This window comes from Meriones unguiculatus, chromosome 4 (assembly GCF_030254825.1).
Source record: "Meriones unguiculatus strain TT.TT164.6M chromosome 4, Bangor_MerUng_6.1, whole genome shotgun sequence".
In the NCBI taxonomy this organism is placed as follows: domain Eukaryota; kingdom Metazoa; phylum Chordata; class Mammalia; order Rodentia; family Muridae; genus Meriones; species Meriones unguiculatus.
In genome coordinates, this window is record NC_083352.1 from 120401363 (window position 1) to 120426020 (window position 24658).

A 24658-nucleotide genomic window follows, 5' to 3' on the forward strand; every position below is an offset into this window, starting at 1 on the left:
GAGTCATCTCTCTGGCCCAATTTTTGTCTTGTTTTAGAGCTAAATGCTGGCTGAAAAGTAGCTCAGTGGTAGACTATTTTACCTGGCACCTGTGACCTCTGGTTTGATCCTAGCACTGGGGAAAGACTGCAATACATCCTGAATATTTACAGCTCAGTCTGTAGTGGCTGAGTATAACATCAGACAGATGGAGAGATGCTACATTTGTGAACTACAGCCATCCCTAAGTACACCAGGAGACTGACACACTTAACTTTAGTGGTACTTTGCAGACTGAAGTTCATCCTGAGACTGGATGATTTCCTTCGGATTCCATCCATCTGGTTCCTATTTCTAATTGTTGATAGCGCTTTCAGAGAACAATGATTGATTCCTGCCCACAGAGAGAGGACAGTGTGGTCAAGTGTGTGACAGGCCATGTGCTCCCCTTCCAGACAAATACACTGACTCTTCACATGGGTGGTCTGGATAAAAAACTTTGATTTACCGGTTTAGAATTTTTTAAAAAAACATGTGTGTGTGTGTGTGTGTGTGTGTGTGTAGGTGCATTTGTGTTTAGGTGGGTGTGTACATGTATGCATGGAAGCCAGAGAACCACCTTAATTGCTGGTCCTCAGAAGCCATCTACTTTTCTGTCTCAAAAAACAAACAAACAAACAAACAAAATGGAATTCATCCAGGTTAGACTGGGCAGGCAGGAAGCCCCAGGACCCACCTGTCTGTCTCCCTACAACAGGGATTTCATGAGTCCAGTCATGACACTTGGGTTGAAATCAGATCCTAGTGGTTGCAAAGCAAGCACCTTAGCAGCTAAGCTTTGCTTGTGCTTATCTGGTGTGTGTGCCTGTTCATGTGTGCAGTACTGCTTGTATAGACATCCATGGGGGTGGGGCAGGGGTCAGTGTCAGGTAACTTCACTTTCTGTTTTAAAACTTTCGTATTTTTGACGTGTGTGTGCACATATGCCACGGCACACGTGTGGAAATCAGACACTTTGCAGGAGTCGGTTGCCTCCTCCCACCACAGGGGTCCCAGGGAGCAAACTCAGGTCGTCAGGCTTAGCAGCAAGTGCTGTTAACCGCTGAGCCTTCTTGCCAGTTCCATGCACCTCATTTTAGATACTGGACAAGCTGACTACGGCTAGACCTGCTGGCTAGCAAGCCCTAGGGATCCTCCCCGTTTCCACCTCCCAGCACTGGAATTCTGGTGCATGCCACCATGCCTGGCTTTTTTATACAAGTCCTCATGCTCATACAGCACTTTACCAAATAAGCCATCTCCAAGCCTGTAACATTTTAAATGAAGGTCTATTAACAATCTGGTAGAATGTAGACTTAAAATGTCAATGGAATTTAAATGCACGATGGCAATTAGGGCTTTGTGCCGATTTTTAGGCCCCAAGGCCTTTATACTGCAAAGAAAACAGTCACACAACAGAGGATCTAGACCTGTCTTTAAGTTCTTACGTCATCTTACACCAGCTATACAATCTTGAGTAGGCTGTTCAATTTCAGCCTGTTTCTATACCTGAAAATGAGAATGCCAGCTGTCCAATCTGTAGTCACTAGACTACCATGAGGACTTAAGTCCACACATGAAGTGATCTAAGTCTGCAGACGTGTACTCACAGATTAGCCTAGAGCGTTGGCTCACAGCCAGGCATGCGCCAGCGTCCTAACGTGTGCCTGACAGCCACAGACCACAGCACTGACTCTGCGGATAGCCTTGTTGTGAATGGAGTCCTAGAGCACTGAGGAATATCTGCAGGGACATCCCTGATGTGCTTGCATTAGCATTCTCCCTGCAGACAACGCCTTACTTATTGTAGACTTCTGGGCTAGCAAGCCAGGAGGAGGAAGCCATGGTTTAAAACGCTCTTCCTTTTGTCTGTTTTTTTTCTGTGGATGAGACTTGAAAAACCAGGATTCCACAGCCATACCAATCCTGATTAGCAGGATATAGGAACCAATTACATTGCCTGACACTGGACCAGGAATCTGGGATAATTGTCAGTGTCCTTTCTTGCCCCTACTCTGGGATATGGGATTGCTAAATCATTGATAATACACCCAGCTGATGAAATTGAACCCATTGGGGCCACTAGAGGGAATGTGAACCCAGGAATACACACCCAGGACTCCTTTGGCAGATAGCCCAGGTCCTCACTGAAACAACTCAAGCTTTCTTTTTGAAAACACAAAAGCAGTTGAACACACAAAGGCCTGCCATGCCCGCAGTATCCCTCAGGTGCACAGGAATATCAGTTTTTACCAGGCCAAAGACCATTTGACCCCGATACCAACTCAAAGTCATTTTACTTTTCTATGCTTTGTTTTGTAGACAGGGTCTTCCGGGATAGATCAGGCTGGCCTCAAACTCAGACCTTTTTGTCTCAACCTAGTGGGATGAGAGCCATGTACAACCACACTTCACTTTCTTCTAGCTTTTTGTTTTGTTTTTTGAGACAGGGTCTTTCTATATAGCCCTGACTGTCCTGAAATTCACTCTGGAGACCAGGCTGGCCTCAAACTCAAAGATCCGCTGGCCTCTGCCTCCCAAGTGCTGGGATTAAAGGTATGCACCAACACATGGCTTCTTCTAACTCTTAAATGAATATATTGCCCCCTTTACAACCTGGATCATTTACTTCCCGAGAGAGAGAGAGAGAGAGAGAGAGAGAGAGAGAGAGAGAGAGAGAGAATCACACAAGTACCTGTATAATGCATTTATTTATGACATATCCTTAAAGATAAAAAAAAAAAAAAGACCCAGGCAAACGAAAAGTTGTCTATATTTATTTAATGCCAGGAACAAAGCAATTCAAGAGAAAGTCAGCCAAGAAATAGTGTTTAACTTTTAAATATGATTTTGATTCTAAAAACAATGCTGACCCAAAGCACTAAGACAGAATAACACATAAAAAAAAGTTATCTCTCAAACTAACCTAAAATACCTCTGTAGTGATATAATATTAAGATTGTGCAAAGGAAAAAAAGTCCCCATAGTGTTTAAACCAACAGGTGGTTTCTAAAGAACAAAAATGAAAATATCAAACAATGTGTCTGCTGAAACTCAAAGGTGACTCAGTGTCAGGTGGAAGAGGGTAGCTGGGGACATGTGAGGCTCTGTTGGCTCTGTTGGCCTGACATGTGAGGGAGGGAGGACTGGCTGGACCCAGCAGTCACTGATAGGGAGGATAAAGTGCTATGTCCCTCACAGAAACCAGGTTCATGGAAGCTCTGGTAAACCTTCCGGGACTGTAGCTGAGGTAGTGTTCTGTGAAGAGTGTTCTCCTTGAGAGCACTGTCAGCATCTGGGTGAGCCTGGACCTGATGCCAGTAAAGTGGACCTGCCGCTCTTTACTCAAGTTTCTGAATGAGTCCCCCAGGCACAGATCCAGATGGGGGGTGCCCAGACCCAGGTACTTGGGGTATCCGGGAGTGTGGAGGTCAGTGGCTGTCAGGGAAGCATGCGAGCTGACAGAACTTGCCAATGAGCCCTGAGAAGACATAGAAGAGGATGACCTCAAACTAGAAGATCTCGACACCGACATCTTGGATGCAGGTGACCCTTCTTTGGACTGGGCACCCTGAGGAAGGAAGCTCTCATCAGCTTCAGTCTGTGTGGTACTGGACTTGGACCACACTGTGGCCTGGGAGCTCACTGCCCTTGTGACAACTGTGGTTTGGGTCCCAACACATGCAATGCTGGAACTGGTCTGTGTTCCCACCTCACTCAAGCTTACTGCAGCCATCTCTTCTCCCGGCTCTGTTTGAGTAGCAGCATCAACCACCTTGCTCTCCTCCAACTGGTCCTTGTGGCTGTACAGATAGTCCTCATCACTGATGGTGGAAGTCTCAGAGTCATGGCGCTTGGCTCTGTCTTTTGGTGGCACCTCTGGGCCCAGGTTGGTCTTCTTGGGAGTGCTTGAGAGTCTGGCCAGCCTGATGCGCAGCAGATTGCCCAGGGTGGGCTCCTTTGATTGTGGCTTTTGGTCAGTCAGATGGTCAAACTTGCCTCTGATCTGGAAGTTGGACAGGAGTTTGGAGCTGATGGGCTTTGACTGGGCATACAGGATCCGAAACTCTAGATCAAAATGTTCGACTACTTGGCCAGACAGAATTACCAAGTTACTGCTATTTAACTTGCCATCGGTCCAAGTAAAACTGAAGGATTAAAAAAAAAAACACAAACTGGTAAAGATAAGGGATCTCAGTTTACTTACTCTCAGTAGCTGCCATGTAACAGTGACAACTTTGGTGCCAACATGAAATAACAAATAACAAAGACAACGGAGGGTAATGGGACACACACAAAATTACAATCCTTTTGCTCAGTGCTAAACCCTAGCAAGAAGGTATTAAATATTTAGGCGAGTGGCCTCGTCTCGAAGGTTAGAGAATCAGCTGGAGATGCCCCGGTGGAAAGCACCTCTTCCAGTTTCTCAAGTGGAGATGGTTACTCCACCAATGATGCCAGTGCTCAGCACATTTTACAGCTGATTAGACTGCTGCCCTTGCCTGTCTGGCATCCCCTCCTCTTCTTCTGGAAATAGAACCTACACTGTCTCTACTCAGAAAGGCTTGCATGGACACACCTTCTCTAGTCTCAATGGGGTGGGCATATTGTACATAATGGCCAGTGTCTGATCCCTGGGATTCATCCAATGTACACACGTGACCCCAGCCAAGCCACATAAGTTTTCAGAAACGTGTGTCTCTGCTTCAGGAGTCTCTCCCTTTGGGAAACAGCTGCTGATGGTTGTGTGAGCAAGCAGAAGTCTTTGCCTTCAAAGGAAGAGGCTATCTGAGAATAAAGGCAAAAGTAGGAGCTAGTGTTCTAATAAACACCTCGCCACACCCAGTCCCAGGGCAGCTATAATCAGCTGCATCTTTCCATCATAGCACTCTCTGTGAGCTGCTGCCTCACTCTGTGCTGTCTGGGTTAGACTCCCGACACTGAGCTTTGGACCAGAAGCAGGCAGCTTTAATGGGAGACCCTGAAACTAATTTTTAACTATTTCTTGCAACTAAGAACCAAGACTACTGATGGTAGGTGGTGAACACCTTTAATCCTAACACTTAGGAGGCAGAGGCAGGCAGATCTTTGTGCATTCAAGGCCAGCTTAGTCTACAGAGCAAATTCCAGGACGGGCAGGGCTAGACAGAGAAACCCTGTCTCAAAACAACAAACAAACAAATGAGAACCATGACTAATACACATGTTGCCTGAGAACTGCTTTGGAGCCCAACAGTATTTGGAATACCCACAATGGTGCAACAGAAACAAAAGGGGCTACCTGCCCCCACGGCTGTATTGTGTTTCAACATGTGGGAGTAACACTGTCATTGGTGGTGGGACAGTGCTTTATAGAGGGCAGTTTTTATATTTATAGATTTTCAAACAGCAAATGCCATTCAGAGCAAAGTTTCATCGGTATAGGTAAATCCACCTTGAGAGACAGTCTAAGTCCCACTGGTATATATAAGTGCCTCATAGAAGGAAGTCTCAAGAACACATGCTCAGTTCTGAACAATGACATTATTGTTTGGAAAGAAAGGTACCTAGAGCTACTTATCTCACTACCTCATCTGTCACAAAACCACAGCTGGCACAAAACCATCACTAAGGGATGCACACTACAAAATCCAAGTTTTTCTTTCCAAACTCTATACCTCACATGTACCACTGGACAATGTACAAATAGCCAAGCACACAGCATGACATGGTATGAGTAAGAGTGGCACAACTTCCAGAGATCAGCATTACCCATGTGACCTCAGCCCTTCACTCATCTTCCTGCTCTCCACCCAAAGATGCTATTGGCAAAGTAGACTTCCAAGATGGGCCTGGTATATACCCAGTGCTTTCTAGACTAAAGCACTAATTTTAAGGCTTATAGCAACCTGACAGTAAAGTATAAATCAGCAGGTTCAGTCTGCATATAACATTTGCAAATGTCCTTACCTTCAAGTAAACAGGGTGGGTGGGTCCCCAAGGAACCAGGATTTGAGGCCAATTAGCCACAAGTTTTTCCCCGAAGGCCTAGGCCAAGACCTGAATGCAGGACTTTGACTGCGGGGTCTCAAGCTTAGTTTAACTTGTGCTTTAGTTTTGTGGACCCAGGGAGTAAGAAGTGACTCTTGCACTATCTATATCCAGCAAGAGGGCTTTGATGAAGTCACACACACACAGGTGTGCACACACGGGGGCCCTGTCACGAGGCTCTTCCTGACGGGGCAAGCACTCACCCCTCTGAAGGGTTTGCACTAACTGCTGAGGCACCTGTTCAGAACATACCTGTAAGAGCCTGTTGCCACCCGAATGCCGTCAATCAGCGTGAACTTCTCATGAACCTTCCCCACAACCTTTGTTCCTGACCTTGCATAGTAGATATTTCCTGTAATAGTCCGAACCGTCATCAGCTGTTAGGGAGGGAGAGGGAGAAAAAAAAAAAATCAATGACCAATTCAGTGACACTACCTAGTGGGCTGAGCTTACTGTGCCCAAACATAGCTGTTTGCAGTGGCGTAGGGTATGGTCACCATTTAGTGACAGTGCACAGGATACACTGGCCAGATATTGCTCAGATAATGTTACTTTTGCATCTAGTCCATTTTTTCATAAGTAGAGAAGAGGTTTTACTTTTCTTATAGTCCAGGTTGGCCTTGGTCTTGTAATCCTGTAGCCCCAGCCTCGCAAGTGCTGGGATTACAGGCCTGCACCACTACATTTGGCTTATATTTAGAGTCCCTTAGTTCATGTGTGTATGTATAATATACTGTAAAGAAATAGTTGCTTTTTGGAGGAAACTAATAGAATCTAATAAATAATTTTGAAAAAAAACCATGGGAGATAAAATAATCAAAGAAAATATGTTAATAATGAATACCATTTTACAAGGACAGAAAGACTAAGATGGCTTTGCTCCTATTTCTTTGTTTTACTGCATCAGTCAGGAATAATAGCCTACTTCACTTACCTCCACATTGAAAGGGATTTGAAGCTGTAATCAGAGGGCAAGCTTCTAACACACCATGTGGAAATTAATGAGCCAATTCACATCTCCTATAGGTACACGCTAACCAAGTATATAGCTACACTATATACTCACAGATGCACAATTACTCCCATAAAGATGACACACACAAATGCATACATAATGGTATGAAAAATGTAAGGACAATCTAGAGCAGAATAGAAGTTATATGTCATTATAAGTCTTAAAATGCTTGCCATGCAAGCCTGATAACCTAAATTTAATCTTGGAACTCACATAAAGATGGAAGGAGAGACTTGACTCACAAAGTTGTTCTCTAACCTCATGTGAATGCACACACACATCACACACACACACAACAGTAATAATAATTTTTAAAAATTCAAGTACATGTTTAGGATCATTTGACTTTTTATTCACTCTATAAATACAGAGGGCCTCTCCTATGCACGATGCTAAACAACAGAGGTGCAAGATCTATTTCTTGCCCTCAAAAACAAGAGGAAGAAGTAACTGATAACTGAAAACCTAAGCAAGCCACCACATGAAGCGGAGGAGGGAGACCTATGACTGCCGAGTCTCAAGGTGAACAAGTACAGCAACTCTATTCCTAATAGTCAGAGCCTAGAAACTAGTTTGACTATGGCACAACCATGCCCTGTGACACTCAACAAGAAAACAAACACAGTAAAATGGAACAAGCTTTTGAAACATGTAATTTACATGATCCTCAAAAACACTGAGTCGAGTGATAAAAGCCAGTCTCAAAGGACACATGCATATAGGAAGTGATGGGACAGCACAGAGAGGAGTAATGACTACTGAAATGAAGTCTGAGGGCAATCTTTGTGATGACAAAGTAGTTTTCCTTCCTTTCTTCCTTCCTTCCTTCCTTCCTTCCTTCCTTCCTCCCTTCCTTCCTTTTGAGACAAGATCTCTCTATGTAGCCCTGGCTGGTCTTAAACTTACAGATCCACCTGTCTCTGCCACCGAGGGCTGAGATTAAAGGTGCACCAGTGGTTCTGTCTTGATGTGCACGGGCAACAACAAAAGGCACAGGTACACTAGGGTCTACTTCCGTCCCCAACTCTGGACCACAATATAGTGCAACAAGCAAAACTATTGGGAAACCGGGTAAAACACACGTGGTACTTTTCTCTGTGCTGTCTGCAGCTCTGCAGCATCCGTCGCCATTGGAAAATAAGATGTAAAACTAAAACCTAACATCTGGACACAAGATCATGTCTCTGGTATTCTTATCAAAATGCACAGGACCTGAACCTCGGGGAGCATCAGATGAATACAAATTTACAGAACAATAGCTAGTGTTCTCCAAAAGTGTCAGGTGCCAAACCACAAAGACGGAGGTTATTGGAGCAGGGAGACTTCACTAGTAAATGCAAGGTGTCCTGTTGGGGTCCATCCTGGGCTAGAGGAGGGACAGCTATGAAACAAGGGTGGTTTATAAGGTGTGGAGATAAATGCTATTCCAAGCTGATTTTGTTATGTGTACTGAAGACAGTGAGATAGTAACATTTGAAGAATATACGCAGAACATTAAGGAACTACTTTGTAACTTCTTTTTAAATCTTTTAAAAATTATTTAAATTTTTTTTTTAAATTATGAGTGTTTGTGTGCAGGTATGTGCACAAGATTGTGTCAAATACTCTGGCTAGAATTACAAGTGCTTGTGAGCCACTGAACTTGAGTATTAGGAACCAAACTTAGGTATTCATTTCTGTAACCCTTTATAAATCTTAATTTCAAGGTCAGGTTTTTCTTTTAAAAACTGGTATATTTCACAGATGAGCATCCGGGGCTGGATGGAGGAGGCAATGACTCCCAAACACATCAACACATAATAAGCATAAAAACACCCTACGTGTAGGGTTAGGGATGGCTATGTCGTTCCCTTTAAAAAAATATCTGAATGCTGTGGCAGCTGTACCTGTGGACACAGCACTTCTGTGCACCTGCCCATGAACATGCGGCCATGAACATTCTTATTATAGACAGGGTGACTCAATATTCTGAACCAATCAGAGCCCAGGGCAGGGTATGCCTCTGAGCACAGACCCACAGCACAGACAAGACAGAAGAGAAGTTAGTACCTATCTAGGAAGAAGATACCCTATAAAGTATCTTTAAACTTCCTGCAGAGGCTCTGGACCACCATGATATAGTCACTCCTGGGTCTCTGCTTTGTTGGCGAAGCAGAGTGAATGGCTTTGTCACAGTTCTGTCATTTCTGCTGCTGAGACTCAGCCTAATTACCCAAGAGCACTTTGAAATTATACCCCAACACCTTCCACAAGTCCACAAGAGCAGTCGTGGCCTAGATACCTAGCTTGATGGCAGTGCTCGTTACCATGCCCAAGTGGCATTTTCCTGGAGTCTTCCTGGTCTCATTGACTGCTGGATCACATGCTGTTTCATTTCAGTCTGGAAGCCCTACTCCTACGTCTATCATGAATTTGTCTTGTGGCACAAATTGACAAGCTGGTAATCTCCTAATTTAGCCCCATCCTTGGTTTGCTCATTAGTAAAACAGCCAGCAGGTGCTCTGACGGAGAGGTGACTGGATGAAACTTTGTAAACCACACTGCCTGTCAGGCACTAAGTCAGAGTCTCATGCAGAAGCCCAGAGTGGCAGAACGCCTAACTCCTGATGAACATATCATTCCTCACGCCAAGTGCCCGGCAGCATGAGGGTCTGATTTCACAAGTTGCTCCATTCTTTAAAACATGAATTCTGTAACAAATGTCTCTCTTATTTCATTCCCAAAGAGACTAATCCGACTCTGTGGCTTTCTATCAAGATACTTGAATTATTTTTCATGCCCAGAGAAAAAGACATAAAGTCTGGTTCTGTCATGAGAAGTAGTCAGCAGTGGGTGACAGTGACTGCACACATGGGGTGACAGGAAGACAGACTGAGTCAAAGCCTGAGCCATGTTGTAGCCGTGGACTCCTGGGCTCTCGATCTCACCATTTCCTGATCCAAAGCATCAGGACCACTAACCTGACAGGGCCACCATCAGTGTTAGCGATGTCACATCTGTCAGAGCAGTGAGCAGTACCAGGGACAAAACAAGAGCTCCAAAATGGCCACTGTGGCTAAAAGTGGAGCCACCTGGAGCCGTGGTGGCAGCAGCCTCCAAGGCTTGCCTACAGGTTGGTCTACACTCATTGCTGGGAAGCCTGATAGCCATTTTGCCCTTTCTACTTGATGGCTTAATGGAAATGTAATTCATATACCATATAATTCACCTGCTTAGTGTGCAAATCTGTAGTTTTTAAGAAAACACAGAGAGGGACTGTCTGTGACATGAACTCATGGGCTGGTTCTTTGATCACCTCCATCTGATGGAGGAGCAGCCTTACCAGTCCACAGATGAAGAAGCCAGTCCTGATGACACCTGATAGACTAGGGTCAGATGGAAGGGAAGAAGGACCTAACCTATCATTGGACTGGGGGAGGGGCATAGGAGAAGAAGAGGGAGGTTGGGCGGGATTGGGAGGGGATGGGGGAGGAAGCTACAGCTGGGATACAAAGTGAATAAACTGTAATTAATAAAAATTAAATAAAACTACTACATAAAAAAGAACCCCCCCAAAAGAAAACATAGAACCATTTCCACACAGTTGTAGAACTTTCTCATTACCTCCAAAATAAAAATAAAAAAAGAAAAAGGGGCCTAAAGCCCTTTAGTTACGAGCCTACCCATCCCTCTATTACATGTCCACAAACCCAACGCTCATCTACCTTCCATCTGTTCTGGTGTTTCACATACATAGGATCACTCTGCATATGGCCATTTATGTAAGGCTTTCTATACTTGTTATGTTCTCAGGGTCACTCATGTGACAGCTTGTGTCAGTACTTCAGTCCTTTTGAAGGGTAAACAATATTCTATTGTCCTGAAGAGCCACTGTATTGTTTATCCACTTATTAGCTGATGAAACTTGCCACGTCTATAAACAGGAGCGTGCTTTCATTCCTCATTGGGGAGTTTCATTGGGGAGTTAACTAGGAATGGAACTGGAGGTCACGAGTGGTGTTCATTGCCTGTGAGACTTCGGTTTCCTCGCTTGTCAGTGGGGAGCCCACCACCACGCTTTAGATCATGGGTACCCTGCCACATGCTGACAGTGGGAAAACTGGAAATGGTGTCCCACAAACCTTTTCCTGCTCAGGATGAACTTTCAGATCCATGCACATATCCAAAAAGTGGGAGAGCAGAGCCTGGTCCAGAAGGATGTACACAGCCACGCCTCGTTTCCTACAGATCTCCTGCAGGTCTCGGAAGATGTCGACATCTGAGAAAACGTCCATTACCACAGCAATCACCTATGAGATGAGGCACAAGGAAAAGTAAGGAACTCCCATCCTCAAAGACACTCCCTTCTTCAGCAGGATGGCCTCCCCTCACCACCAGCTCTTTTCCACCCCAGGCACCCATACCTTACAAGTCCTGGCTTGGTCCAGCTAACCAGCACTCACCACTGTCTTCCAGCCAACCTAATCCACACTGGCAAACTTGTCATTTCATTTCCATGCCATCACTAAACCCCACCTTCCAGGTTCAGTTTGAACAAGAAAGATGACTGCTTTCTTGGACCAATACACTGGAATCTCCATCAACTGTCTTTCCACTCAGGCTTCAATTTTCTGACTCTTGGGGATGGCAAGATGGTTCAGCTAGCAAAGGCACTTGCTATCAAGCCAGATGACTTGTCTTCAATGCCCAGAACTCACATGGTAGAAGGAGAAAACCAACTCCTGAAAGCTGTCCCTTTGATCTCGACATGTATGCCACACCACATGTGTCTCTGCACACAAATAACTAAATGTAAAGAAGAAAACCACCGCAGACTCTCTCTGAAGACCCCTTTGGCTATTAATATTCAAATCCATGGGTTTTTTTTGACTATTGTCTGACTTTGGATTATGGTCTCTGAGTATTTATTTCACTTGTTTTAGAAAGACTCCATCCATTACCAACCCAGTGCTTGAAATGATCAAATGAGTCTCACAGAGCCCCACTCCATCCTCTGTTCCCCACATCACATATTCTTCACCAGTCAGGACAAGAACTTGGAAATATTTTCTGAAGATTATGTCCTTCAGCTCAGCTCTGTTTTTTCTTCTCCCCAGCAATGCATGTCCCTGATACAAACTGATTTTCTACACCCTGCTCAGACCTCAGCTAAGAGCCAATGTCAACCATGCTTCCATGGGTAAAGTATCACTGTTTTGAATGTCTGCTTCCTAAGCTACAAAACAGACTTGCAGTAAAACCTAAACAACCACCCAAGCAAAGGGTCCAAGAGACCCTTGGTGTCTGCTCAACCACCCTGTCACCAGTGAGGGGCTGCAGCTGCCCAAATAGCCCCTCACAAGGGAGATAGATCCTGGCAGCCCCTAGCTTCCATCCCCTGTTTACAGAAGCTGCTACAGCTGGCAGCAGAGCCTAACATCACCTGCTTCAAGGGCCCTCAGAAACTCCTGGCAGGGAGGCAGGGCTGTAAAACACCCAGGCTTAGAACAAGTCCCTACAAAGCGAGTCAGGAAGCCAACATTTGGGAACTGTTCTACAACTGGGAGGGGTGAGGGCTTCTCCATCTCCCAACCTCACCAGTAAAAATCCCTCATCTCTGAATCACATTAACCCTTTTGCTGAGCATTTAGGTTACTTCTCAGTCTCGTCAACCCTTCCTTCTGCTGCACCAGATGCCCTCAAACAGGATGGCTTCATCTCCATAGTGGATACCTCAAGACTGACTGACAGGCTTTACCCCAAAAGCATTTGTAGGGTTAAAAAGAAATATAGATGCCAGGTATGGATGCGCAAGCATATAATCCCAGCACTCAGGAGGCTGGCCTTGATAGAGTGAAAGTATCTCAAGAAAAAATAAGAGAGAGAACTGCAAATGAGCAATGGTGCTACCTTTCTAACACCCTAGGGTTCCACTTACTCAGATGAGCGACCTTGAAATGCCAGCTCCCAGAATCCAGTGCCACCTGGGTTGATTAACTCTTTCTGGCTGCCTCCACCCCACTCCCTGCCTGGTCTTCATAAAACTTCCCTGAGTGAAATAAAACAAGTAACATTTTAGAATTGGTGGCATCTTCAGAAGCTTATAGGCCCCAATGGCTTCACATGCTGTTTTGAGGGTTATGTCCAGCCTGTTTACTTGTGGCCTGTAACAGGTTTAAAGGCAAAGCCAGGACAGGAGCTCAGGCCACTTGCTGACTATGTGGCCTGGCGCTTCATCTCTCTCAGCTTTAGTTTCCTTCCCTCTTTAGAAAGTATAGTGAGAACAAGTCTGGAATGGGCTTAGCTCAATTGGGTAGCTGATGCCTCAGAGCCCACAGCAGGCTGACCCTACACTGGGCACAGAGATGGCTCCACAGAGCTGACAGGACACAGGATGAGGAAAGCAAAACATTGTATATGGATTCTGCAGGGAGCAGTAAGTCAGCTCCCTTGTGGGGTCAGGCAGTATAGACACTTGGAGAGAGGAAGGAGGCTTCCTGGGAGAGGCAGCATCTGAGCTGAACCACAGATAAGAATAATATAAGGAACTATGCCTGACCACACAGATCTGTAATTTCAGCTCTCTGGGAAGTTGAGGGAGGAAGATCCCAAGTTCAAGGCCTGTCTGGGACAAGAGGCCCTGGAAGAAGTGAAGGGCCCTTTGACAGGAAACCACATGACAGAAGAGACTGGGACAGACAGGGTGCATGCCAGTGTACCTGGAACGCACAGTATGCAGGAAGGGAGCCACGGGATGTGCCTGGTAAAGAGAGGTTTAAAGACAGTAGAAGACTATGGAATCTATGTCGGTCCTCCCTACCCCCACTGCCTGCATAGGCAGAGTATAGAGATGAATCCAGAAGAGTCAGAGGCTGGGAGACATGCTGCTGCAGAGGAGAGACCTGAACCTACTCCTCAGACTCAGGACTAAGAACCTCCGTGTCTGCAACCCAGTGGGGGATGGTGACCTTTTGGGCTAACAACTGTCTGCAGACATTTTGAAGAACTAGGGACTGAGAGAGGAAAAATCCCAGCCAGAAGCTATGAGGCCACAGCAGAGCAAATGGAGCCAACGGGAGAGCCCAGCAATGGGCACAGGGCCACAGAAATACGTACAAGCTGGTGAGAGATCTTTCAGCCTGACTCAGAGATAGCAGTAAAACTTTCATAGAGTGCGCTGGAATCCAAGGTGCAAGAATTGGAATAGAGCCCCTGGAGAGAAAGGCAGGAGAAAACCAGGCATACCTGAGGTCCGCAGAGCCCGTCAGCTACAGACAGCTAGGTGATGAGCTGAGCCGCCACGGTGAGAATGCAGCCAAATGAGAAGGAGAACCCAGGTGACAGAGTGATGGGCGATGAACACACCCTAGGGGCCACTGAAACAGGGACTAGGAACCCAGCCCAGTTGGCAGGGTTGGAGAAGGCTACCAGAGGCAGAATGGGAGCAGGGCCCAGAGCACAAAGGCCTGCCAAACAGTTCTGATTGCCCAATTAATAAAACAGGTGTACAGGCAACACTTTTGTTAGCTGACGAGCAGTAATTTGCAGTTTGGTTCATCTTTGATTTTAAAGCCTCAACCTTTCCCACAGGCTAAATATGAAGACCTGTCCACTCAGCTTACCTGAGGGCAAAGGGATGTTTTCCTTTCCTGGCTCTCCTATATCCAGCACACTTCTCCTTTCTTACTAAATAAAATAGGACCCTCAGAAGACTTGCCTTACCTATCCAGAGAACAGTACTTCCTGTGGGAACTGTCAGCACGAAGGCTCTCCCTCCTTCAAGGCCTGCACTTGCTAGTACCTTCAGCTCACCCCCTCAGTCCTCAGATATCTAGGTCCTAAAGCTGGACCCGGCCTGCAGCTCTTTGCCTCTTAGAAGGGTCAGTTCTCTGTAATTAATATTAAAATAAATAAATAAATAATAAAAAATAAAATAAATAAAAAAAGAAGGGTCAGTTCTTTACAGACCTGGTTGACCTTGGCTCAGTTTTACCACTCCAGTCCTGCTTTTCAGGTGGACACGTCCCCTTGGAAAAGTGAACATTTCCACAGCAAAAGCTAAACTCATTAGTGTGTATTATTTCCCCAGGATTTACAGGCTGTTATAAAATCCATGATGTGGGTGTCAGGTTGTTATGTGGTGGGTTCTAGGCTGCAGAGAATGGCAGTCATGGCACAGGGCCTCCCTTGGCCTAAGTGCTCATGATGCAGACTGCCAAGCCCTAGCAGAGCACCTGGACTAGAAAAGCAGCACAGACACCTGTCACTGAACCCATTCTCCTTTAGGAAGTAGCTAGCCCACCTCCACAAACTGCCCACAGCCACCCTAGGCACCACCTTCTCTCGGTAGAAGCTGCATGGAGCTGGCCCCTTCTTTCAGGGTTAGAAGTGCAGTGGTCTATGTGTCAGATACCCATGAAAAAAGCATCCAGCTGGCCAGAAGCTAGAGAAGAGGGAAGTCTATAACACACTAGCTGTGTTTCCTCAAGCCACATCTGGAGGGGCCACCCATGTGTCCAGTCCCCCATCTTCAGATTGAGTGACAAACCACAAGTGTGTCCTCAGTCCTTTAGAAGAACCCCGTGCTGATTTTCACCAGCAGACTAAGGGCCTATTTAAGTCAGAAGAGCAGGGATCACAGCTTCTGTCTTCAGAGTGTAGAGCCCATTTATACTGCTCAAGAGGCAGAACTGTAATCTCTGCCACTGCCCCTTAGCCTAAAGGATCCCTAGAGATTCCAAAGCCCCATTAACCATTAACCATTAACCATCATCCTCAGCTTACAAACTTAGAAGGGCTGGATAATGGGTTCAAGGGACACACTTAAGTAAGGGGCTGAAATGTCAGCCCGGGTCTGTGTACCTCCCAAGCCCACCATGAGAAATGTGTGAGCTAAATACTGTTCCAGGAAAGTCTAATGTGGGGTCTCGCAATTACTCAGAACTTAACAGTAATCCTTTAGGGATGAGTAGAGTACCCCACAAGCACATGGGGCTCAAGTCCACCATGAAGGACTACTTAGAACAACGTGATGACTGTCAGGGAACTCACAACTCCTCAGCATGCTGGGCACCCTCTCTCTTCTGCAGATCTCCTGACAAGGCCAGAGCCAGACTGAATGCAGACCTTATAAAGCTCAGCTGTCATGTGACCGGGCTATACAACCAATCTGGACTTGGCTCCCCCCACAGTGCAGAACTGGGTAAGCTGTCACATGTTATGTTGTTCTGGCTTCTGAAAAATGCAAATAATAACACCCATTTCATACCCTTTGCTGATTCAGCCAACGAGAGAATCCTCAGAGGCACCTAGCTCATATTCCTACTCCCGATTCTGTCACTATCCCTGGATAAGACATTTAACCTGAGGTCCAGTGCCCTTGAATCAAGGCCTGCTCTGCTGTCACACACCCTTGATACAGGCTGCTCAGGGATCTGACCAGGCACACACAGCCTGAAGGGGCCACTCAAGGCCAGTCATTCCTGTTTTCATTCTAGCAGGAAGCATATGTCAATCACCCCTTTCCTGTGTGCCTCAGTTTCCCTCCCTTCCCACCCAGAGTCATAAAGGCAGATCAGGTATACAGAATGCTTGGAATTCATCCAAAGCCTTGTATAGGTTCAGTAATGTGTCAGCCTGGGCAGCCTGGAAGACTGGCCACTGAATCCTTAGGCTGAACACGTCAACATCAATCATCTACAGACTTTTCCTGCTAAAAGCATCAAACACACCATTTTCCCTAGTGTGTTCAAGTTTCGTTTTGAGGTATGTCTTGGTATTAGCCCAGGCTAGTCTCAAATTGAAGATACTCCCACTTTAGTCTCCCAAATGTTAATAAAAGTCAGGAGCCATTGCTTGTTACATGTTTTAAGGACTAAAGCTGCTTAAGATTTCTTAAAAAAATTCCTTGAAACAGCTGCTTTGATACAGTCTTCTGGATTTAAAAACAGGAGAATGTAAATTTATTACTATATGTAAACTTAGTATTAGTATTAAGCTTAACAGTATATGTTGTTTCCCAGAATTTACAGACTGCTATAAGATCCAAAATTTGGGTGTCAGATAGGCATGTGGTGGGTTCTAGTATGCAGAGAATGGTAGCCATGGCACAGCACCTCTTTTGGCAGTTAGTGGGGCAGGAACCAATTGTTCACTCAATGTATATGGCTGCATCTCCTCACTACTGTCCCAGCATGAGGAACAGTGGGAAAGCCATGCAGCTTTTTTCCGGTGGGGAGAGAGGGTATGTATCTGATTTTTAAGTTTTTAACTATGCAATGGATTTCCTGTTCCAAAACACAATCTATAAAACAAGGTATGTTTCCTCCTTTTTTTCTTTCCTTTCCTCTTCATGAAGGTAATGTATAACTGCAATGGTCTGGTTTGGGGTTATTCTTCCACTTTTAATATAAACAAGCATATGTAGGAATATGCAGCAGGAGGTGCTCACATCCATCCATAGACAAAAGGCTGTACAATGACACACGCTCTGGACAGTGTCATCCAGAAGAACCTTCCGAGAGGACAGAGGAATTAAGCTTTTAATTTGGCTTCAATTTATACAAAGGTAAATGACCACAGGTAGTTAGCGCTTGCATTGGTCCACACAACTCTGGACACTGAGTCAGAGTATAGAACTTGGCCTCATTTGTCTTGAGAGCCACAGGGTCCTCCATGGTACACACATACTAATTTCTTCCCCTGTGACATGTGAGTTCTTTCTGGGTCTCTGGTATGGTCAGAGCTACAACAATCAGCGTACCTTACTTCTAGTTTTTGCCAGTCTTTCTGCAGAACAGACACAGAAGTAGAACAATTAGGTCAATGGAGACTACAAAAGAAACTTTCCCCTCTAGTGGCTGTTATCATTTACATCAGAACCTTGTTTGTTTCTTCAAGACAATGTCCTACTCATACTAACCTCTAATTCTGTATCCCCCTGCCTCAGCCCCTCAAGAGCTAGGATAACAGGCATGTACCTCTATACCTAGCACGTCAAGGCCATTTAAAGCCAGTATAGCCATTATATTTTGTTTGTATGGTCTTTGCTTTTTCTGAGGAAAAAATGAACCTGTATATGTAAATGGCTCAGAGAGTAATTTTGTAGCTTCCCTACTGTCTGATGGATGCTTAGCAAAAAAATTTAAAAAATTAAAAAAATAAAGAAAGAAAGTCCGGCATGGTGGCTCTCAATAGACAGGTAGGTACGTAGGAAGCAGAGGTAAGCAGATTTCTCTGAGTTCAAGGCTAGCCTGGTCTACATGACAAGTTCCAGCCCCGTTGGGGCTACATAGTGAGACCCTGTCCCAAACACCCCTTCCCAAATTAATAACAATAACCAAATGAAATGGCAGATAGAAAGGACAGTGGGGGGACTGTGGGGTGCTGCCTAATGGTGGCACTCGGTTCATTCACAGTGTTGTTCAACCATCACTACTTTTCCAAGCGTTTTCACCAGCAGAGCAGAAATTCTGACTATTAAGCGGTAACCCCTTGCTGACCCCTCTACAGACAAGTTTTGAAGGTCATAACTACTTGGAGAAGTGCTGCTAGTGCCTAGTGAGTGGGGACAGAGATGCTCAGTGTCTCAGGGAACAGGACAGTCCTCTCGGGACAAAGAACCATCCACTCCAAATGCCAATAGTGGGAAGGTTGAGAAACCCTGTCAGGTTGATGTGGGCATCTGGAACAGGAACTGATCCCACAGCTCAGAATCTATCGTAACACAGGGGAGGATTGAGCAAGCTCAGGAGAGTTCAGTCCTTCAGAACATCCTCATACATGCCAGGGGCCTCCAGCAGATTCCTTAGCTACTAGTCCTCCTGGCTGGACTCTTCCCCGTGCCGCCACTAACACTCTGGTCATCAAAAGGATGTCCAAAGGTGTGGTAACCGCAAAAGTGGCCTCTTTGGAACAAAAGCATATAAGGAATGGCAGCTGGTAGGAACAACAAGTGTGAGAAGTGTGAAATCTCCCAGCAGGATAAGCTTGGCCTATGAACTCCCATCCAGAAGCTGGGAATATCTGGGCACCATAGTGTCTTACTGCACCGGTAGCTGAGGCAGGAGGATCTCAAGCTCAAGACCAGACTGGGCTACACATCAAAAACATCTCAAAAGAAGGGGCGGGGGAGAAGAACAAGAAGCACCCTGGGACAGCTGGACAAGCACATCAGGAGCACCTGACCAGGAACACTTGCAGACGGGGCCACACTGCCTCCAAGTCCTAGGTGACAGAAGGAATTGCCTAGAGTACTTAGTTGTCCTTCCTATCTCTCCATTCCCCCTCCCCAAAAAGTACGAGGCTTAACGAACAAATAGCATGACAGGCCTCCACAAAAAAACACTGAGTACCCTACTCAGTATCAAGTGACCGGAGGGATTCTATGTGGTCAGAGAGCCCCTGGAAAAACCCATCCCAGAGCCATCCACTCAGAAAGATAATCCCGACACTTGGCAAACACCCCAGACATCCTATGCTGTATGCTGGATCATAGAAGCTGGTCTCTAGGCTCTTTCCAGACCCACCACAGAGAACTCAGGCTGGTGCACAGATCTCCTCACTGAGGGCAAATAAAACTGTGGAGAGCAGGCAGCTAGGTCTGACCCCACTCCAGTGTAGCCTGGTCCTTACAACATGGGACCCTCCAAGAGGAAGTCAAATTTCCTTCATTCACCCACCAGGATTTCTAAACTTGTTTCAGATACTTGAAATACTTGTTTGGGTCCGTCTTGCCCAAGACAGGCCCAAGACAGGCCAAACTCACGATAATTTATAAAATCTAAACACCAGGGAACCTATGCTGTCTTGAACCACCTTCCCCACTTGAAGGTCTCTGCTACTTTGATTCCTCCTCCCCTTAAAACAAGCTAGTCTTCTTTTCACAATTACGCAAACAAACAAACATTTATTCATGTGTATCATGCTCACAGCTCCACTGCTCGCAAGTGGAGGTCAAGCTGTCGGGACTGGAGGCAGCTCCTATACCTGCTGGAGGTTTCCTCTGCCCTGACCACCATCTTCTCATCAGGTAGCCCTTGCTATCATGACTGTTTTCCTGCCCTTAAGATATACAACATGGAAATTCAAAGCCTAAATCTTTAGGAACCTGTTTAAAACCTTCAGCCTTCTGCGAAGCAGGGAGGCTGTGGAGAATACTGGCATGGAGGCACATCCCAGCCCTCCAGAAGCTGAGGGAGGAGGATAGTGGGTTCAGTGAAAAACCAACCAAGCAAGCACAGTCGGGCCCTGGAGCCAAGCAGACTTAGGCTGAACTCAGCTCTGCGCACAATGGTTGACAATCTGCTTGACCTAAATGTGCCTGCTGTGTCCTTAAATGCAGCCTCCGCTGGCCATTGGGAGGACTGGGAGGTACTCTGGGTAAAGAACTCCATTGGAGCCCCAAATGTTTGCCCTCACCATACAGATCAGACATCTGAAAACACCTGATATATGCACTGTCACAGTCCTCCCTGTCACAGGTAATGCACTTCAAAGGACATGGCCAGGGTGACACAGCCACTCCCTAATTTGACAGCCTGCAAATTAGCCCTCTAATCCCTCTCAGTACTCATAGCCTTCTTCCTGCGGACAGGACATCTCCCACAGGACACAAGCACAGCACTGCAGTTAGGGGGGTCCTGGCTCCTTCCACCATTCCCTAGAGGCAACCTAGCTTCTCCAGGCTTCCGTTTATCCTCTATAAAATGGATAGAATAATCACAAGTATTTCAAGATTACTGGAACTACTGTCTAGCAAAGAGAAAGCAATTTTTTGTCTGTTTGTTTGTTTTGAGACAAGGCCTTGCTACGTAGCTTTCATTGGCCTGGAATTTGCAATGTAGACCAAGCTAGGCTCAAATTCATAGAAATCTGCCTGCTGGAATCAAAGAGGCGAGTAAATAATTTTTATTTTAAGCAAAAGATGGTCTATGAACTTCAAATTATAGTGTCTCAAATGAACTCTAACTCTTAGCTGCAACACTTACTCGCCACTTTATTGTCCTTCCTGTATTCCAGTGCAGTGCTGCCTGCACAGGCTAACAAGCCGCTCAGCCTCAGCCAGCTTGGTGGCATACACCTTTAATCCCAGCACTTGTAGGCAGAGGCTGGCTGATCTCTGTGAGAATGGGGAGTAAGAAGTGTCAACCTCCTCATTTGTTTTTTTTTTCCTTGCCCCCTTTGGGTGCGCTGGAACCCAGAACCTCAAACATGATAAGGTAAGTGCTCTATCACTGAGCTACACCTCTGGCCTTCCGTCTTCCTCACTGTCCATATGCCTCCTCTTTTGCCTTTCCTCTCCAGTTCAACATTTGAACAACCCTGCCTAAAATGGTCTTCCTGCCTACCCTGGCTTAATACAGACATTTTCTTCTTACAAAGACATCTCTGGCCTTCTTGCAACCTCGGCCCTCGACAACCTAACTCCTTCATGTCAAAATGACTGCTAGGGACACTAATCTGTCATCTTTCCCACCTTTAGTCTGGTCTCTATCCTCTCCTTAGGCTACTTCCACCCTTCTTCTGGGTCCAACTAAGTCACCACCGATCCAGACTTTCTTCCAGCCCCTTCCTCACTACCTGTAGCAATCTCCCCATCCCCCACCCCTTACAAACTAAGAACAAGAACTGCACCTCTTCCCGTGGCCCCAGCCCTGGCAGAGAGACAACTGGGAGGCTGTGTGTAAGCATGCAATTTGGCACATATTCTAAAAATGCTTATTGGGTTTAAAGTAACATAACATCTTTCTCAGTAACAAAGCCCACCTTCCACTCACACGATCAACGATCAACGAGAGGGTGTAATGGAATAGGTACAGAGGAAATCAGGAGGCCCTGCCCAGGAATGCTTTTCAGATTGCCCAAAAGATAGGGAAGTTCTCTTCAGCAGCCATCATCCCTTTTAAGGCAAGTTATTCTTCTGACCTCTAGCCCCAGGACCCTTCACCCAAGCTGAGCGAAAAGGTAAGAGCAACCCACATCTCTGCCCTTCCTGGAGACCAGTTCTTTCCTTTTCAAGTTGCCCCAGTGCTCTGGTTCTCCTGCCAGAGGGGAGCTTTGGGCATACACACTTAGGCTACAATCTGCCTATTCCAAAAGCTTTATAAGCTTTGTGCTGAACCCACAAACAACTAAAATGTTCTCAGCATCAAACGGGCCCTCAGCCCACCCAAAGCTCCACAGGACTGACACTAAGCTAGCCACAGCCACACCATTCCACAAACAGCAAAGCCTAGGTCACCTACAGCCCTGCCATTCAGGTCAAGAACACTGGCTTAGCACTAGGAAGGCAGAGGCAGTACAGCTGCCTGGAACTGAGGCTGGCTTGAGCTACAAAGTGAGTTCCAGGTAGGCCTGGGCTACAGAGACCTTGTCTTGAAGAGAGAAAAACAAAACAACAACAACAAAAAGAACACAAGCTTGCTCCTAGAGTTGGCAGTTTCAACCTGATCCTCACCCTAACATACAGCAGCAGTAACCAGGTCTCCCGAGTCTTGACACGGTCTGAGGCTTTGCCTGTCTTTTTCCTGGCACAGCCATAGAGTCTGTGGCTTGAGCAGTGTTCACCAGCATGCAAACTTGTAGCCACACCCTCCCAAGTGACCCCACTGCTGTGGTTTCACTATGGCAGGGCCGGTTCTTTAACCCACCACCACCACCACAACAGGCCACTCAGGCAGTGCGACTCCACCAGCTAAGACAAAACAACAACACATTGTAAACAGTGGCTCATCTCATGCAGACGTATTTGCATTTTGGCTCAATGCTACCTGGGCGTTAAAAACATCTCCCACCAGACAGACCCGCAGGTAGGGCAGGAACTGAACTGACTGTGTATCTCTCATCAAAACGTGTTTAAGTGGCAGTAACCGATTCCCAGCGGTCTCCGGGTACCATCTTTTGGGTAAAGCGACTCTTTGTCTGCTAACGTCCCTGGAATTCTGCAATCCACTACGGTCTGAACAGTCGCCCTTTTCCAAGGGGCACGAATATTAGGAGTTGGAACTACTCCAATTTCGGAAGGCCGGAGCTCCTCCCTATCCCGCCAGTGTGTTCGGGGATCCGGAGTTGAGCTGCAGTGTAGGGTAAGGGGGGCCGCTCACCTCTCGGGCTGAGCGCAGCTGCTGCCGCAGCGCATCCTTGCAGCCGTACGGGCCGCCGGCGCCCGCGCCGCGGGGCTGGAAATGCGCCTCGACGCGCGTGGCACCGCGGTAGGCGCCCCGGTAGAAAGCCGGCCAGCCGAGCTCCAGCGCGGGCGGCTCCAGGTCCGACTGCTCGGGAAAGTAGGTGCCCGACGAGCAGTCCTGAGAGGAGCCGAACGAGTCCTCGGCCGCCGCCGCGCCGTCCTCGCCCGGCCGCTCGGCGGCGCCCAGAACCGCTCGCACCTCGTCGGCGTTGAGGAAGCGGCCCAGCCGCTCCCGCCGCAGGAAGGCGGCCCAGGCGTCGGGGCCGCCGTCCAGCAGCTGCTCGAGAGCCAGGCGCCGCGCCTCGCTGAACAGCTCGGCCGGGTTGGGCGGTCCGCACGGCGACAGACAAGCCGCGGGGAGCTCGTCCAACAGCTCGCAGCGAGCAGCCATCGCGGCCCCCAGAAGCTGTCCTCTGGCCTGCGGTGGTCGGCCTGAGCCTTTTATAGGCACCTTTGAATCAAACCAGCCCGCGCTATTGGCTCGCCGCCCCGCCCAGGCCCTCCCATTGGCTCTCTGTCTTCCAGGCGCCCCTGAGGCCCCGCCCCCTCCCTCATTGCTATTGGTTGCTCCCTGAGCCCGGACCCGCCCACCCTCTGCTCTCCCTGCCTGGTGGCTAAACGGAATTTAAATCTGAGTTTACCCCGCCCCTAGTGTCCCCAGAACTGTCCCAGCAAGGAACACAGCCCGGCGCTGTCCCAGGGCGCCCCCTGCCTGCTGCCCCACAACGTGGCGCTCCAAGGCCAGGACTAGGAGTGGGACTTGCTCCGGGACTTTCATATTTAGGTGTGATCAACCTCATTGTCATTCCACCCTGCATCTAATCATGTACTTGTTTAAAACAAAAAGGAGACTGGAGAGGTGTTTCAGCAGCTAAGAGCACTTCCAGAGGATCTGAATTTGGCTCTTGTCTCACTTGGTGGCTCCCAACTGCCTCTAATGGTTCCAGAGGATTCAGCGCCCTTTCAGGTATCCGCAGGTACCGTATGCACACGCGAAGCACAAATAAACACATTCAACAAACAAAAATAAATAGACTTTTTTTTCCCCAATGGTGCAAAGCCCTCTAGCACGTGGGAGGCTGGGGCAAGAGGATCTGGAGTTCAAAGCCACCTTGTGCTGCGTAGCAAATTCAAGCCCATGCTAAGCTACAGAAGCCTGGGAACATATTATCTATATACATATGCACACACATATATATGCACACATACATGGATATAATATATACTGTCTATATACTGTGTACTAGAAGTATATATCCCTATACAATATATACGAGATATAGTACATATAGTATATGCCAATATAGTACCTCTACAGTCTATCTAATATATTATATACTATATTATATATATACTTTATGTACTATATATAGGATACATACAGTATATATAATAGACACATCTTATATGCACTGTGAAAATCTATATAC

General features: G+C 46.8%; 1 protein-coding gene across 2 annotated transcripts; it reads right to left on the bottom strand.

The window, feature by feature from the left end:
* Nucleotides 1-2779: 2779 nt before the first annotated feature.
* On the bottom strand, nucleotides 2780-23654 carry Fam83d (family with sequence similarity 83 member D). Of its 2 annotated transcripts, XM_021663733.2 has the most exons (4): nucleotides 23146-23654; nucleotides 11185-11352; nucleotides 6301-6425; nucleotides 2780-4166 (listed from the first exon to the last, which is right to left on the bottom strand). In XM_021663733.2, exons 1-4 carry the CDS (start codon nucleotides 23617-23619, stop codon nucleotides 3182-3184), a joined length of 1752 nt encoding a protein of 583 aa, XP_021519408.1. In that variant the 5' UTR covers nucleotides 23620-23654; the 3' UTR covers nucleotides 2780-3181. The 2 variants fall into 2 exon arrangements, with proteins under 2 accessions (XP_021519408.1, XP_060238893.1); XM_060382910.1 differs by lacking the exon at nucleotides 2780-4166 and having other exon boundaries at nucleotides 6349-6425; nucleotides 11181-11352.
* Between the last annotated feature and the right edge of the window lie 1004 nt (nucleotides 23655-24658).